Here is a 12,193-nt window from a genome sequence, read left to right on the forward strand (position 1 = left end):
TATGGTCCTTGACTAGTGTCTCAAAGCACTTCATGATGACGGAAGTGAGTGCTACGGGGCGGTAGTCGTTTAGCTCAGTTACCTTAGCTTTCTTGGGAACAGGAACAATGGTGGCCCTCTTGAAGCATGTGGGAACAGCAGACTGGTATAGGGATTGATTGAATATGTCCGTGAACACACCGGCCAGCTGGTCTGCGCATGCTCTGAGGGCGCGGCTGGGGATGCCGTCTGGGCCTGCAGCCTTGCGAGGGTTAACACGTTTAAATGTTTTACTCACCTCGGCTGCAGTGAAGGAGAGTCCGCATGTTTTCGTTGCAGGCCATGTCAGTGGCACTGTATTGTCCTCAAAGCGGGCAAAAAAGTTATTTAGTCTGCCTGGGAGCAAGACATCCTGGTCCGTGACTGGGCTGGATTTCTTCTTCTTGTAGTCCGTGATTGACTGTAGACCCTGCCACATACCTCTTACGTCTGAGCCGAACAGTCAATTGTTCAGAGAAATCAGTCAAAAAAAAGTGGGCAGTGCTTTGTTGGCCTAAACAGGGTTATAGCCAGCACTGGTGACTGACATTTAAACAGTATAGCATAATGAAATGATATGTCCTTACAGATGAGAGCATTTGTAAAAATGGAGGCTGGCCCCCCCAGCTGTAGTCCAGGGGGAGGCTTCAACAAGAGTGGCACTACAGTCTGAAGACTGCCATGTTTCAGTGAAAAAGATGCAATCAACTTTGCGCCCAGTAATGAGTGTGGGCCACTCTGCCCCTGGGGCATCTGCCTCGAGGTAACCAATAGAATAACAACCAAATTATTAACATTACAACCACGTTTTTCTCCAGTCTATCAGAATAGAAGACATGACAATTTGTATGAACTCACTAAAAGTCAAACTCACTACAGCAGGCTTCACGGTCCACCCCTCCTTCACCCGGTCCCAGCGGGATTCGGCTCACACTCCCGAGGAAGTATGATGGGACGGCTGCCGGATGCCAGGGGTTACTACTCCAGCTGGAGCTCTACCTGGCGACCGTCCACCCGGCTCCTTCGGGATGTGAGAGCGTGTCCGCCCTCATCTCCTGCCTCTCAGGCAAAGCCCTGGAGTGGGCCAACGCCGTATGGAGTGAGGGAGACTCCATTACGCAGAATTCACTCGCCGCTTTCGGGCAGTTTTCGACCACCCACCTGAGGGTCGTGCGGCAGGTGAATGTCTGTTCCACCTGAGGCAGGGGACGAGGAGCGCGCAGGATTTCACTTTGGACTTCCGGACCATGGCCACCAGCGCAGGGTGGAATGACAGGGCCCTGATCGATCACTACCGGTGAAGTCTGCGCGAGGAAGTCCGTCGGGAGTTGCCCTGCCGAGACACCACCCTCACGTTGGACCAGCTGGTAGACCTGTCCATCCGGCTGGACAAACTGCTGGCCACCCGTGGACATCCGGATTGGGGTCCGTCAGTTCCATCCCCCTCATAGGTGCGGGAGGTTCCTCCTCCACCTCTGGACATCGAGGGGGCCCCGTTGTATGCTGTTCGAGCCATCCTGGACTCGAGGCGTTGGCGTTGGGCGAGGGGCCTTCAGTACCTCGTGGAGTGGGAGGGTTACTGTCCGGAGGAGAGATGCTAGGTGCCGGTGGAGGACGTCTTGAACCTTTCATTGCTGCTGGAATTCCACCATCTCCATCCGGATTGCCCTGCGCCTCGTCCTCGAGGTCAGTGTCGGCGCGCTGCTGGAGCCGCGCGTCAAGGGGGGGTACTGTCACGAGTTCCGCCAAAGTTGGTCCCTCTCCTTGTTCGGGCGGCATTCAGCGGTCACCGATCCACTTTTCTAGCCATCACCGATCCACTTTTCATTTTCCATTTGTTTTGTCTTTGTCTTACACACCTGGTTTCAATTCCCCAATTACTTGTTCATTATTTAACCCTCTGTTCCCCCATGTTTGTTTGTGAGTAATTGTTTCTTGTATTGGGGTCCTTATTTGTGGCTTTGTATTTATTCGACGTGTATTGTTATATTATGGAGTAAATTTGCTTTCATTACTCATATCTGCTGTCCTGCGCCTGACTCATCTCACCAGTTACACACAGACACATTACAGGACTGGAGCACTACCAGACCCTGTCAGTCAGTCTCTAAAACAGTTCAAGAGGTCGAGAGGTCAGTCAGGGGGTGAAAGCAAAGATGGTGGATAAATGAAGAAAATGATTCAAGACCCATTTACCATTAAAAAACTGTTCCGGTCTACTTAAGGGGTGGCTCTCCCATAGACACCAATGCGATCGCCTCCTGGGTCTGGTCTACTTAGTTCATTGACTGTATATGAACCAGAAAAAAGGACCCAGTGAGGTGTCTCGCTTCCTCTTCCGTCTCTGGTGAAAGGTTATTAGGTCAAAGTTCAAAGTTCAAAGGTCATGGTTGATTGGTATTTTGTTCCTCATACACTGCTTACTTGAGAGGTTTGCCTTTTTTATTTTGAGTTGCGCTTTTGCCCCTGACTAAAGTTAACGCATACAATTTAGTATGCAGGACCCACTGGGCACACACTGGTTGAATCAACGTCATTTCCAAATAATTTCTATGTAATTACGTTGAACCAAAGTGGAATAGACATTGAATGTACATCTGTACATACAGGAACTCAAATCCTTCTGTTCACCTGATTTAGAATTCCTCACAATCAAATGTAGACCGCATTATCTACCAAGAGAATTCTCTTCGATTATAATCACAGCCGTATATATCCCCCCCCAAGCAGACACATCGATGGCTCTGAACGAACTTTATTTAACTCTCTGCAAACTGGAAACGATTTATCCGGAGGCTGCATTCATTGTAGCTGGGGATTTTAACAAGGCTAATCTGAAAACAAGACTCCCTAAATTTTATCAGCATATCGATTGCGCAACCAGGGGTGGAAAGACCCTGGATCATTGTTACTCTAACTTCCGCGACGCATATAAGGCCCTGCCCCGCCCCCCTTTCGGAAAAGCTGACCACGACTCCATTTTGTTGATCCCTGCCTACAGACAGAAACTAAAACAAGAAGCTCCCACGCTGAGGTCTGTCCAACGCTGGTCCGACCAAGCTGACTCCACACTCCAAGACTGCTTCCATCACGTGGACTGGGAGATGTTTCGTATTGCGTCAGCCAACAACATTGACGAATACGCTGATTCGGTGTGCGAGTTCATTAGAACGTGCTTTGAAGATGTCGTTCCCATAGCAACGATTAAAACATTCCCCAACCAGAAACCGTGGATTGATGGCAGCATTCGTGTGGAACTGAAGGCGCGAACCACTGCTTTTAATCAGGGCAAGGTGTCTGGTAACATGACTGAATACAAACAGTGCAGCTATTCCCTCCGCAAGGCTATCAAACAAGCTAAGCGCCAGTACAGAGACAAAGTAGAATCTCAATTCAACGGCTCAGACACAAGAGGCATGTGGCAGGGTCTACAGTCAATCACGGACTACAGGAAGAAACCCAGCCCAGTCACGGACCAGGATGTCTTGCTCCCAGGCAGACTAAACAACTTTTTTGCCCGCTTTGAGGACAATACAGTGCCACTGACACGGCCTGCAACGAAAACATGCGGTCTCTCCTTCACTGCAGCCGAAGTGAGTAAGACATTTAAACGTGTTAACCCTCGCAAGGCTGCAGGCCCAGACGGCATCCCCAGCCGCGCCCTCAGAGCATGCGCAGACCAGCTGGCCGGTGTGTTTACGGACATATTCAACCAATCCCTATACCAGTCTGCTGTTCCCACATGCTTCAAGAGGGCCACCATTGTTCCTGTTCCCAAGAAAGCTAAGGTAACTGAGCTAAACGACTACCGCCCCGTAGCACTCACATCCGTCATCATGAAGTGCTTTGAGAGACTAGTCAAGGACCATATCACCTCCACCCTACCTGACACCCTTGACCCACTCCAATTTGCTTACCGCCCAAATAGGTCCACAGACGATGCAATCTCAACCACACTGCACACTGCCCTAACCCATCTGGACAAGAGGAATACCTATGTGAGAATGCTGTTCATCGACTACAGCTCGGCATTCAACACCATAGTACCCTCCAAGCTCGTCATCAAGCTCGAGACCCTGGGTCTCGACCCCGCCCTGTGCAACTGGGTACTGGACTTCCTGACGGGCCGCCCCCAGGTGGTGAGGGTAGGCAACAACATCTCCTCCCCGCTGATCCTCAACACTGGGGCCCCACAAGGGTGCGTTCTGAGCCCTCTCCTGTACTCCCTGTTCACCCACGACTGCGTGGCCACGCACGCCTCCAACTCAATCATCAAGTTTGCGGACGACACAACAGTGGTAGGCTTGATTACCAACAACGACGAGACGGCCTACAGGGAGGAGGTGAGGGCCCTCGGAGTGTGGTGTCAGGAAAATAACCTCACACTCAACGTCAACAAAACTAAGGAGATGATTGTGGACTTCAGGAAACAGCAGAGGGAACACCCCCCCATCCACATCGATGGAACAGTAGTGGAGAGGGTAGCAAGTTTTAAGTTCCTCGGCATACACATCACAGACAAACTGAATTGGTCCACTCACACAGACAGCATCGTGAAGAAGGCGCAGCAGCGCCTCTTCAACCTCAGGAGGCTGAAGAAATTCGGCTTGTCACCAAAAGCACTCACAAACTTCTACAGATGCACAATCGAGAGCATCCTGGTGGGCTGTATCACCGCCTGGTATGGCAACTGCACCGCCCTCAACCGTAAGGCTCTCCAGAGGGTAGTGAGGTCTGCACAACGCATCACCGGGGGCAAACTACCTGCCCTCCAGGACACCTACACCACCCGATGCTACAGGAAGGCCATAAAGATCAGCAAGGACATCAACCACCCGAGCCACTGCCTGTTCACCCCGCTGTCATCCAGAAGGCGAGGTCAGTACAGGTGCATCAAAGCTGGGACCGAGAGACTGAAAAACAGCTTCTATCTCAAGGCCATCAGACTGTTAAACAGCCACCACTAACATTGAGTGGCTACTGCCAACACACTGTCAATGCCACTGACTCTACTCCAGCCACTTTAATCATGGGAATTGATGGGAAATGATGTAAATATATCACTAGCCACTTTAAACAATGCTACCTTATATAATGTTACTTACCCTACATTATTCATCTCATATGCATACGTAGATACTGTACTCTATATCATCGACTGCATCCTTATGTAATACATGTATCACTAGCCACTTTAACTATGCCACTTGGTTTACATACTCATCTCATATGTATATACTGTACTCGATATCATCTACTGTATCTTGCCTATGCTGCTCTGTACCATCACTCATTCATATATCCTTATGTACATATTCTTTATCCCCTTACACTGTGTATAAGACAGTAGTTTTTTGGGGAATTGTTAGTTAGATTACTTGTTCGTTATTACTGCATTGTCGGAACTAGAAGCACAAGCATTTCGCTACACTCGCATTAACATCTGCTAACCATGTGTATGTGACAAATAAATTTGATTTGATTTGATTTGTACCCAGTGGGAAATGTCTTGTTGTACAACTGCATTTTCCCCCGAACGTGAATAAAACAAGCTCCTCTTGACAAAAGCCAGAGGGCAGGTTGACATACTACAATGTCAAATCAAACAGTAAATAAAAGACCAATCTTCTCTGGAGCAGCCATCATAAGGATAGTGATGTGTGTGTCTGTGTCTGTGCCCAACTTCAGATTGCTTTCAGGTACTCAAAACAAAGGATGCCCCATGTGGAGCTAGTTATGATTGTTTGACTCTTCCCAGTATATCTTTAATTGGATTCAACAGTGCTGTTTGTTTGGTTTTCGGTAAACAAAGATTCCATTTCCCCAGAACTCACTGCTAGACTGTCAGGTTTCATCCTTACCTTACCTTACCTTACCTTACCTTACCTTACCTTACCTTACCTTACCTTACCTTACCTTACCTTACCTTACCTTACCTTACCTTACCTGTCTGTCTGTCTGTCTGTCTGTCTGTCTGTCTGTCTGTCTGTCTGTCTGTCTGTCTGTCTGTCTGTCTGTCTGTCTGTCTGTCTGTCTGTCTGTCTGTCTGTCTGTCTGTCTGTCTGTCTCTGCCTCCCTGCCTCCCTGCCTGTCTCTGCCTCCCTCCATCAAAGGCCCACAAGTAGTCAGGTCTTGCAGGTGCAGATTAACTCCTTTGACTAACTTCAAAGTGAGATGTTGGGCTGTAGTCCTACTATGCAACACAACTTGTAAAGGTATCGAATTGACCTCCAGACACCTGGGACCTCATTTATTTATGTTTTGATGTTAAGGCTATAAAACTGTCATAAATAATGCACTGTGCCAAATTATTAGCAGGCTATTGTTATTTGAGTGAATTCTGAAAAAGTGGAACACTTTTTGCATTTCTGTCTTCTGTAATCTCTTCAGACATCTATCCAACACATGATATGTTGCTGAAATCCTCAGATGTTTCTGTAGAGGTGTGGGCAGAATGTTTTGACTTTTTAAACCTCTATAGGATCGGTGCCCCTCCGCCATGGGGGTTAAGCTAGCGTAATGTGATTAGCATGAGGTTGTAAGTAACATGACCATTCCTGGACATAAACATACAGTTGAAGTCGGAAGTTTACATACACTTAGGTTGGAGTCACTAAAACTCATTTTTCAACCACTCCACAAATTTCTTGTTAACAAACTATAGGTTTGGCAAGTCGGTTAGGACATCTACTTTGTGCATGACACAAGTCATTTTTCCAACAATTGTTTACAGACAGATCATTTCATTTATAACTCACTGTATCCAGTGTATTCCAGTGGGCCAGAAGTTTACATAAACTAAGTTGACTGTGACTTTAAACAGCTTGGAAAATTCCATTAATAAATCAATTAGGCACATTTGGGCAGTCTTATACAGCATTTTGAACAGATATGTTCAATGGTTCATTGGATCAGTCTATAACTTTGCACATACACTGCGGCCATTTAGTGGGCAGAATCTAAATTGCACCTGGGATGGAATAATACATTATGGACTTTCTCTGGCATTTCAAAGATGATGATACAAAAAAACAACAACAACAAAAAGCATTTTTTTCTTTGTATTATCTTTTACCAGATCTAATGTGTTATATTCTCCTACATTAATTTCACATTTCCACAAACTTCAAAGTGTCTCCTTTCAAATGGTATCAATAATATGCATATCCTTACGTCAGCTACGAGCTACAGGCGGTTCGATTATGGGTATGTCATTTTAGGAAAACATTTAAAAAAAGGGTCGGATCCTTCAACAAAAAATCCATGCCTAATCCGCCTATAGCGAGTGGCAAACACTGGCCACACGATCTGCAAGAGTGTCTATTTAACAATTTAAAAGTACATGCTGCCTACATTCCACACTTCTATGCAAAAGATAAAATGTCGTTCAATATTTTGTTTATCAACACATGATTGTGTTTCTATCTCCTGCCTTGGTATAAACTCTGAGATTAAAATGTATATGTTGTGCTCCTATCGCACAGCCATACTAAAGCCTACCGTTACTGTCATAGGCTACCGGTCTATTTACTTTTGCGCATGGTTGGCTATTAAATGAGCGACGGATAAATGGTAGCCTAATATTTTCTTGTATAGAGGGAATAAACCAGTTATGTCAGAAAAGTAGAGATTTAGGCCTATATAATTAAAGTAAATATAGGCTATTAGGCGAGATGCTGCTATGTCATCTTCTTACCAAAGCCAAATGCATCTGTTTTATATAGGCCTACGTGTTAATGTTTTTATTAGCCTTCCATTAATTATTAGAATTTCCGTGCATCAAACACCTCCATTTCCCCCAAAATAACAATATTTGTTTGCAATACAGTTGATCAACCAACATAAGTTCTGAGTATGCATGGTCTTAGACACCTTCCCATCAAGTTCAAAATGGATAAATACAAACTTTTGTAGGAAAACTGGCACAGCAGGGTAAATCAAGTGTGTGCTTGTGTGTGTACACACTTGCTTGCTTGTTTGCATGTGTACGCACATGTGCGTGTGTGTATGTGGGGCCGCTTGCTCGCTCGTGTGTGTCTGTGTTGGTGCGAGTATAGCTTTCATATAAGCACTCTTGGCACTTAAAGACATTATTTCACTGCAGGTACTCCATTTTAATTATTTAATCAGCACTTCCCTCCATAATGATAGGTTGTCTGCACAGTGGAGCTCATTAGAAGTAATCTGGCTCTTTTATACACCAACTGAGTAATGAAATGCTTGATCAAATCCTCAACAACCTCAATTGTTTTCTCATTTTGTCTGCCTCCCAAATGGCACCCTATTCCTTTTATAGTGCAGTACTTTTGCCCAGCACTCATAGAGATCAAGTGGTGAAATCAAATAGGGAAAGGGGTGCCATTTGGGATGCACATTGTGTTGCCGGTTCTTTATTGGTTAGATTAGTGCATTAAAAGCTACATTCTTACATTCTCATTTTGACAGAATGTAAGGAGAGGGTTGGTTTCCCGTGTGTGTGTGTGTGTGTGTGTGTTAATAACCTGTATGCATACATAACATGCATAACAGGCTACTATGATGATGTATGAAAATGATGGTATCTGAGCAACATCAGGGTACCTTGTTAAACCGTTAGGCCTACCTTTTTCTTATTTAATTTAAGGGGTTTGATTATAGAATCTGTACATTAGGCTATTATTCATGAAACCGGCCTAGTATTAAATAATGCATAATAAATTGTCACATTTAATATGTAATAAAATGTTAGAGATTGAAGTTGATGTCTCCAGAGCTCACCTGTCGACTGCGATTGCGCACATTGAATAGATGCTTGAAAACACTGCTGTGACAGGGAAAAAGTTGTGGAACTTGCAGTATGATTCTCCAAAGTACCAATTGCCGTGAGCAGCGTATATGAAATTAATCAACGTGTTGAACGCGGCCATTAAGGCGTCAGAGAAAGCCAAGTTGAGTAAAAAGTAGTTTGTCACGGTTCGCATCCTCTTGTGCGCTAATACGATCCAAATCACTATCAGGTTCCCAAAAACCGCTACCGCGAGCACAAGGCTGTACGCGACCGACCATAGCACGATGCGCCAAGCCGGTTGTACGAACTGATTTGTAAAGGTCCTAGTTGTGTTTGATCCGTTGTTTGCCGCAGCCATTCCTCTAGTCTCCCTGCCGAGATTTACTTGGATTCAATGCCTGGAGGTGGCATCAGTTGTATTGGCACACAACTCCGCAGCGCACCAAGACGCGCAAATGCTCTGCTCAATATGGTCACGTTGTCCCTCTTCATTTATGTTGCTGTTCCCGTCAATACAGGGCCAACGCGTTTGGGAGACAGTCGTAACAAAATGTCCAGTGACAACTCCAATAAATAATTGACACTTGAGGAGCGCGGAACTTCTGACCCACAGGATAGGCTACTACTTAAATAGGCGACCGATTATATTCGAACAGTTCTTCTTTCTAATAGCATCCTCAGTCATTCACTTGAATGCATCCGAATGCAACTGCGCAACACTTTGAAAACGGTAGATCCTTCAGCTACGCTTCCATACAAATAAGATATAAACATATGGCAAGCATGGAATTTGATGGCGAGTCAGTTAGAAATGCCTTACATAATCCTGATAAACGACATGCATGCTTCAGGAACTGATGAAAGGTCTGCCGCATCTGTTGCCTCCATTGACTGAGTCATTAATTACACTCATGGGACATCTCCGTGATCAATGATACTTTGTCATTGTCACTGCAAGTATTGAAAATACAAGTTACTTGACTAAGTTTATTAAACAGTCATATTTGACAAAGGTGTCAAGTATCTCCAAAATGTGTTGTTTTTACCCTAAATAACTCTTAATTTCCAAGATCGATTTTCAATAGATGGATCTGCCAAGGCCTTACCACCTAAATGAATTCAGTTCCCAATTGGCCTATGTCAACCTTTTCGCGATGGACTGACTCTATGATCCTAATGCACTCACTCAAAACAATCAATCAAACTTTCAGGGTACCAAACCAAGATGTGTTTTTGAGGCTTTAGCTTTGCAGATCTTGCTCCGTTGTGACTGATCAACTTGTATCTCAAAACGAAAGTCACATTATCCAAAAACTACACAGCCCCCCTCTGTATTCAACAGCATCCAAACCACCGAGCATCCTCATTTGTGTCACCTAAACAGTATGGAAAGGACATATAGGCTTCATCCCAAACGGCACCCTATTCCCATTATAGTGCATTACTTTGGGGTCTCTGGTCAAAAGTGGTGCACTATATAGGGAATAGGGTGTTATTTGGGACACACTCAGGGGCAAGTGGGGAAGTGCCTTTAATCCACTGATCTACATGGGTTCCCCTTGCAAATATGCACAATTACACCTGATGGGTTCCCCTGGCAATTAGGCAGGATTACACCTGATGTGCCCCTTTTAATGAGTCTTTTAACAGCCTACGCCCCTTCCTAGCTGGATTACATATGGGGAGCTTTAAGGGCCATTATGTGGGAATAGTGAGGGTGACTTACACACACACACACACACACACACACACACACACACACACACACACACACACACACACACACACACACACACACACACACACACACACACACACACACACACACACACACACACACACACACACACACACACACACACAGTGGGTCATCAGATATTCATTGTCTGCAGGCATCCTTGTCTCCGCAATAACAATGGGAACCATTGTCACAAAGGCGAAAAGGCAGATAGGAGGAAACGAGATCAGGTGGGAACATTCTAACCAATGAGAGGGCAGATATGTGTGTGAACAACAGACACAACTCTGAGATAAAATCGTTTTTCTCAAAGTTGCCGGGATGCCAAGTGCGTCCACTTATATCAGTGAATTTGTAACAGCCTACAGATTCCGAAACTTCTATTTAGATCAAATAAGCCTCATTTAGCAAATTAGTAATACACATTTTTGACGACCAAATTCTACACACAAAAAAAATCACCACTTGGTCTGCCTCTCGCTTAGTCTCTTCACCCTCTTCACCCTGCCGCCCCTAGGCTACCCTGGGGCGGCAGGGTAGCCTAGTGGTTAGAGTGTTGGGCTAGTAACCGAAAGGTTGCAAGTTCAAATCCCCAAGCTGACAAGGTACATATCTGTCGTTCTGCCCCTGAACAGGCAGTTAACCCACTGTTCCTAGGCCATCATTGAAAATAAGAATTTGTTCTTAACTGACTTGCCTAGTTAAATAAAGATAAAAAAATAAACCTCTGCCTATAGGTTAGTGATTATCCTACTTGCTATATTGTATTTACTTTGCCATCATGGCCTTTTTTTGCCTTTACCTCCCTTCTCACCTCATTTGCTCACATTGTATATAGACTTGTTTATACTGCATTATTGACTGTATGTTTGTTTTTACTCCATGTGTAACTCTGTGTCGTTTTATCTGTCGAACTGCTTTGCTTTATCTTGGCCAGGTCGCAATTGTAAATGAGAACTTGTTCTCAACTTGCCTACCTGGTTAAATAAAGGTAAAATAAAATCCCTCAACCCCTTCTCAAGGACTACTCCTCAATTTACTGTTAATGAACTACTACAAACAAGAAGTTCCTAGCCGCACAGGAAAAATAATGCTATTTTATTGTGTTCTATTGTAACGGCTGTTGGTGGAAGAAGGTGAGGACCAAGGTGCAGCGTGGTACATGTTCATCATTATTTAATGGAACAGAACACTGAATGACAAAACAACAAAGAGAACAACCAAAACAGTTCTGTCTGGTGCAGACACAAAAACAGAAAGCAATCACCCACAACTAAAATAGGGAAAACAGGCTACCTAAGTATGATTCTGAATCAGAGACAACGAACGACACCTGCCTCTGATTGAGAACCATACCAGGCCAAACACATAAACACAACATAAAAAAAAGAACATAGACTACCCACCCCAACTCACGCCCTGACCAAACTAAAACAAAGACATAACAAAGGAACTAAGGTCAGAAAGTAACAGTACCCCCCACCCCCCCCCAAGGTGCGGACTCCGGCCGCAAAACCTGAACCTATAGGGGAGGGTCTGGGTGGGTGTCTGTCTGCGGTGGCGGCTCTGGCGCGGGATGTGGACCCCACTCCACCATAGTCTCGGCTCACTTAAGTGGTGCCTTGGGAGCGGCGACCCTCGCCGCCGACCTCGGACTGGGGACCCTTGCC

The 12,193-nt window shown here is 45.3% G+C and overlaps 1 protein-coding gene across 1 annotated transcript in view; it reads right to left on the reverse strand.

Annotated features, from left to right (window-relative positions):
- Window positions 1–9,147, reverse strand: part of LOC109894779 (neuromedin-K receptor-like) — a 30,710-nt gene extending 21,563 nt beyond the window's left edge. Inside the window, exon 1 of the mRNA XM_020488463.2 lies at window positions 8,776–9,147. Coding sequence (XP_020344052.1) covers window positions 8,776–9,143 — 368 coding nt within the window. The 5' untranslated portion in view covers window positions 9,144–9,147. The remainder of the gene's footprint in view (window positions 1–8,775) is intronic.
- Window positions 9,148–12,193: the final 3,046 nt, after the last annotated feature.

Source organism: Oncorhynchus kisutch, linkage group LG7, assembly GCF_002021735.2.
Source record: "Oncorhynchus kisutch isolate 150728-3 linkage group LG7, Okis_V2, whole genome shotgun sequence".
NCBI classification, from domain to species: Eukaryota; Metazoa; Chordata; class Actinopteri; order Salmoniformes; family Salmonidae; genus Oncorhynchus; species Oncorhynchus kisutch.